Source organism: Anomaloglossus baeobatrachus, chromosome 2 (genome assembly GCF_048569485.1).
Source record: "Anomaloglossus baeobatrachus isolate aAnoBae1 chromosome 2, aAnoBae1.hap1, whole genome shotgun sequence".
In the NCBI taxonomy this organism is placed as follows: Eukaryota; Metazoa; Chordata; class Amphibia; order Anura; family Aromobatidae; genus Anomaloglossus; species Anomaloglossus baeobatrachus.
The window spans coordinates 545,489,838-545,495,837 of record NC_134354.1 but is presented as its reverse complement, the minus strand read 5'-3'; the positions used below and the strand labels follow the sequence as shown (position 1 = coordinate 545,495,837).

The 6,000-nt window shown below is 42.3% G+C and overlaps 1 protein-coding gene across 3 annotated transcripts in view; it reads left to right on the top strand.

The window, feature by feature from the left end:
* Positions 1-6,000, top strand: part of ARHGEF7 (Rho guanine nucleotide exchange factor 7) — a 180,476-nt gene that overhangs the window by 149,985 nt on the left and 24,491 nt on the right. For all 3 annotated transcript variants that reach the window (XM_075336661.1, XM_075336663.1, XM_075336662.1), the window contains 2 exons: positions 1-137; positions 4,533-4,626. The exon at positions 1-137 is cut by the window's left edge and continues 85 nt beyond it. In XM_075336661.1, the coding sequence (XP_075192776.1) occupies positions 1-137; positions 4,533-4,626 (231 nt within the window). The remainder of the gene's footprint in view (positions 138-4,532; positions 4,627-6,000) is intronic.

The window sequence follows — 6,000 nt, the reverse complement described above, 5'->3', positions numbered from 1 at the left end:
ACCTTTCACACCACGGGACGCCGCACAGCATCAACTGGAGCCCGTTAGAGCCACCTAAGACATCAAAGCCATGGAGCTTGAGTTGCTTGCGTCCCGCTCCTCCTCTTCGACCTTCTGCTGCACTGTGTTACAAAGAGGTAAGGAAAAGCGTGAGTTTAGACTGAAAGAACACAACAGCTGTTTTCTATTTGTTTGCCGGTATAAGTTACTGACTTTTTATATTCTTAAAGACTAGGCAATTTTGTTTATTTTTGCGCTCTCGCTATTTTTCCATTGATAGCGCTTGGTTTTTGAGTGGCAAGCACACTGTTCTACGGATGCTATTTTTAGGTAGCTATAACTTTTTAATTTCTTTTCATAGTATTTTTTTTGTTGGAAATATGTGACCTAAAATCTGCAGGGTTAATTAATGTGATATCTTGATAACTTAAGATAAATGGACATGAACATACCAAATGTGTTAGTTTTTTAAAGGGTTTGTTTGATTTACGTTATTTATTTTTTTAAAATTATTTTTAAATCTTAAACTTTTTACTATTTTTTTAGTCTTCTCATGGGACACTTTAACCTGCGATTGTTCTGTCGCGTATACTTTATGCTGTAGTATTGGAGTTCATAGGAAATATTATGATCTATAGAACTCCGCCTGTGGTGGTTTTACCAGAGTACCAAGATGGCAATGACTGGGGCCTTCAGGATGCCCCCTAGCTTCCATGGTAATTCATCAGTGCCCCATTATTGTATTCCGGGGGAGTTGGTGGCGGCCAGTGCACAGTTCGCTCTGTCTGCGGCTGTTAGGCCCTGTGCCCACGGGAGAAAATACCTGTGGGTTCACGCAGCAGCTTCCCAGAATCCGCAGCTATCCATTGCTGCATATTTCATGCGGAATTATTGCGGAAAACATGCGGAATTCAAGCGTTCTTTCTGCGGATTTTCCCCTGTGTATCTCCATAGTAGAAAGGCAGGAAATCCGCAGGAATAACTGACATGGAGTTCTTTGTGGCTGCGGGAAATCTGCAACATTTCCCGCAGGTGTAAAATCCGCAGCGTTGAAACAGCACTCCCCAAATCCCAAAGGATAACATGGGGAGTGTCTGTACTTTATTTGGAAAATCTAGAAAATCCGCAGGTTTTCCCGTAGGCACAGGGCCTTAGAGGTAGAGGATAAATTGTTTAAAGAGCACCACCGATATATGAGGGGCTAACAAAAAAAAAAAACACACCGAAGAGAACAAATATTCCAGAAACAAAAGAAAAGTGGTGTGCAAACAACCACTTGATCAGCAAAATATCAATTAAAATGATTTTTATTCAAAAACTGCAAAACACAGACATACAAGCTGAGGACGAAGCCACAACAATGTGGCAATACGTGTGGTGCGTTCTCCTCCCCCATATTTACATTTTGGCATCTTTCGGCAGGGTGTTTGCTTGCTTTGTAAGCGTGGTATGTTCATACTCCATGTATATTTGTCTATTGTTTTCTGTGCATGCCTGCAGTCTTATCTCAACCTGATATAGCTTGTTTACTTGGGCATGATTTCAAGGCATTGTGGTTAAACTTTGCAGACATACCCTGTAATTATCACCCTGCTGTAGGTTTTCAGTACTCTGCTATATTGTTCAGGAACAAATGCTGTTGTACCATATTTTGGTACCTGTTGATATTTCTTATACTATGCATCTTGTCATTTCTCCAACGTTATTACCATTGATGCCTGGGCATTGTGTGTGTGTTTCCTTACAGGAGCACACTGTGATTTTGCCCTTTTGTTTTTAATAGTTTTTTTTAATATACATATATTTGCTGTTTGTATGTCTCTGTGTTTTGCAGTTATTGAATAAAAATCAATTTAATTGATATTTTGGTGATCCCAAAAGTTCTTGTTTGCACACCACTCTCCTTACGGCTGTTAGAGGTAGATGCTGACAATTTGCCATAGCCGGCATCTACTGTGTGTGGAGCAGTAGATACCGGCTCCACACATCCTGATCTGTTCTATAACTGATATTTGTTTTGCTCTGTAGATATTCAGATAATTCATCGTGAGTGAAAAGAAATATTCTGTATGAGGGACAAAACGTCACATACATGAAAAAGCTTATTCAGAAACTGCTTTTAATCCTGACCGGCAGCATATTGCTCATTACTTTTGTTTTGCTTTTTTTCACACTTTATTAGAGGATGTCTTGTATTCTTAAGGTAAGGGGTAAGCCCCTCTGTATCCTCGTAGAACGGCATGTAGAGCAGATCTGCGCACTATGCATTACCACCTTCTAGTGGTTTGTTCCCTCTACGACAACTTGTTTTCCGTTCTTGGTAAACAAATGGTGTCAAGTTTCCTTCACCTTTAGGACCCTCACTCCACATCTCTCCTGCCTTTATTCCTGAATAGCTGTCGTGTAGTGTATCTGTTCCTAATTAGATACTACCTTTTGTGATTGTCTACCACCTGCCTTGGAACGCATGAGGCCGACTGGATTTCGATCATCTGTGTATCAGGGTTTTTTAAATGTATGGTCAAATTGCACTATACCCTTATGAAAATCCATCCCAACGCAAAAGGTTTAACTAAATCAGGCTTGTGTGTTGGATTTGGATTGTAACCACACTTTATAGAGCCACTCCTATGAAATATCTATTCTCAGACAAGGATTGCTATAGCACTATTGGGTTGCCATTCTTTCCTTAGCCAATACAGGAATTGGTAACCAAGCACTTCAAGAATGAGGGATTCTTTAACCCCTTCAGCCCTCGGGCATTTTGCGTTTTTTCCAGGGTTTTTTTTCCCTCTCTTTCTTCCGAGAGCCGTAACTTTTTTATTTTTCCGTCAATCTTGCCATATGAGGGCTTGTGTTTTGTGGGACGAGTTGTAGTTTTAAATGGAGCCATAAGTTTTATCATATAGTGTACTGGAAAACGACAAAAAAATTCCAAGTGCGGAAAAATTGCAAAAAAAGTGTGATCGCAAAATAGTTTTTGGGATATTTTATTCACAGTGTTCACTATATGGTAAAACGGATGTGTGACTGTGATGCCTGAGGTCGGTACGAGTTTGTAGACACCAAACATGAATACGTTTACTTGTATCTAAGGGGTTAAACAAAATTCACAAGCTTGTCCAAAAAAAGTGGCGCACGTTTTGCGCCATTTTCCGAAACCCGTAGCGTTCTCATTTTTCTTGATCTTTGGCTCAGTGACTGCCTATTTTTTGCGTCTCGAGCTGACGTTTTTAACGGTACCATTTTTGCGCAGATGCTACGATTTGATTGCATTTTGCGCAAAATTTGCGGCGACCAAAAAACATAATTGTGGCATTTGGAATTTTTTTGCTGCTACGCCAGTTACCAATCAGATTAATTGATTTTATATTTTGATTGATTGGGCGTTTGTGAACGCAGCAATACCAAATATGTGTATATTTTTTATTTTTTTAACCCTTTAATTTTCAATGGGGCGAAAGGGGGGTGATTTGAACTTAGATTTTTTTTATTTTTTTTTACTTTTTTTTAAACTTTTTTATTTATTTTACTAGTCCCCCTAGATGGCTATAGCAATCAGCAATCCGATCACTCTGCACTATCTGCAGATCACAGCTACAGAGCTAAGATCTGCAGATATGCTGCTTTACTTTCAATGTCGGCAGTATTTCGGCATTGAGAGTAAATGTGACTCCTGTTAGCTACAGACGACATTACATGACCCTGTGGTACCATGGCAACCACCGGAAGTCACGTGATCATGTCACGTGACTTCCGATGGGGGTGGGGTAAGTCAGCATAATGGTGGCGCGCATATACATCTCGCTGCCGGATTTTGGCAGCGAGATGTAAGGGGTTAATAGTTGCGGGTGGAAGCAATTCCACCCGCGACTAGCAGGCACACATGTCAGCTGTTGAAAACAGCTTGATATGTGCACAGATCGCCGCGGCCTGCTCACGGTAGGGGGCAGGGATTAACCGCACACGATCCATGACATACCCAGTACCCGTTAAGGGGTTAAACCGAAGAGATTTAGGTTTTAAATATTGATGAGTGAGCCCCTACCATGCTTCTGTGCTTGGCACTTGTAAAGAGCAGTTCAAGCTCAAATGAGTGCAACTTGAGTACCCGAGTATAATGGAAATCAATGGGGAACGCAAGCATTTTTCTGTGAAATCTTCCTGTAAAATGCTTGAGTTCACCATTGACGTCCATTATATTTGGGTACTTGAGTCGCGCCAATCCAAGCATTAACTGCTCGTTACAAGTACCGAGCACCCAAGTATGATAGTGCTCGCCCATCACTAGTTTTAAAAGGTTGGAAGTTGGGTTTATTTTACAACCATGATCACAAAACTACTGTTTGGTTAAGTTTCCATACTGACATGCACACCAGTTTTAGTTTTTTTTTTTTTTCTCCTTTATGTTTTTTTCTAGAAAACTTCATATAGGTTGAATGTTAGAATAGGACTGATAATAATGGTAGTAATAATAATCTGAAATCTTTTTTTTGTAGTTAACAACAAAATATTCCATTTTACTTTAACAGGATCTGAGTAAGAGTCCCAAAACTATGAAAAAATTACTTCCCAAGCGCAAGCCAGAACGAAAGCCATCAGATGAAGAGTTTGCACTGAGAAAAAGTATGTTTTTGTGAATTATTTTTTTTTTTTTTTAAATATTAAAATCAGTTAGAATAGTGTTTTAATTTGTCCTACTTTAATTTTTCCATAGGGCTGCAAATCTATAACAACAAACTGAGCTGTTACTCGCCCTTCCCAGGTCCAGCACATCTCTTCTGCTGTTTCTCCCCAAACTTTAATAGAATGTCATGTCTGGTTACACCAGCCACTTGCGATTTAATCAACAAAGACTGAAGCATCAGCGGAAATGCAGTGTTGGACCCGATAAGGGTGATTAACAGTTCCAATTGTTTTGTACATCTGCAAAACTGTAGAAAATGTAAAAGGATCCCTTTTAACTGCTGCTGGGAGGTTTTCTGTTTTCACACCTTTAATTTTTCCTCCCCGTTAGCAAAGAGCCATAGCTTTTTTCTTTTTTTTTTTTTTTTTTTTTTTATACATTTTTTTTATTTCTGTGTAGTCATAGCCCTGTGAGGTCTTTTTTTGTTTGAGGGACGATTTGTAGTTTTCAACGACACTATCCATTTAGTCATATGATGTACTAGAAAGTGAAAAAAATAATTACCGTATTTTTCGGATTATAAGACACTTTTCCTCCCAAAACTTAGGGAGAAAAATGAGGGGTGTGTCTTAAAATCCAAATGTAGCTTACCGGGGGGTTGTGCAGAGGTGTCAAAGGAGGCAGGGGTAATACTATGTGGTGTGCTGTTGGCGCTGGTCTGTGCGAGACTGTTCTATGGATCGGGCTGCTTCGTTATGCTCGGCGGGCGGCTGCTCTGTGCGGCGGGCGGTCATTCTGAAGATGTCGGCGGTCAAGGTTTCAAATAATGGCGCCTAGGGTCAGCGCATGCGCAGATGGAGCTCTCAGCTCAAGCTCTCATCTACACACGTGCCGACTCCGGCCGCCATTATTTGAAGTGCTCACCGCCGACCGCCAACATCTTCAGAATCGCTGGTTACTCGCTGCCCCCCGCACAGAGCAGATCGGCGTCACCGACCCCGCACAGAGCAGATCGGCGTCACCGACCCCGCACAGAGCAGATCGGCGTCACCGACCCCCGCACAGAGCAGATCGGCGTCACCGACCCCGCACAGAGCAGATCGGCGTCACCGACCCCGCACAGAGCAGATCGGCGTCACCGACCCCGCACAGAGCAGATCGGCGTCACCGACCCCGCACAGAGCAGATCGGCGTCACCGACCCCACACAGAGCAGAGCGGCATCACTGGCCCCGCACAGCAGAGCCGCCTCATCAGCCCCACACAGAGTAGCGCTGCAGTGAGTATCTGGACCCCCTCTGTACCACTCGCAGTACTCCAGTACCGCTACTGCCTCCTGTGACCACCCCCCCCCCGCTCCGCTGCTGCCCCCTC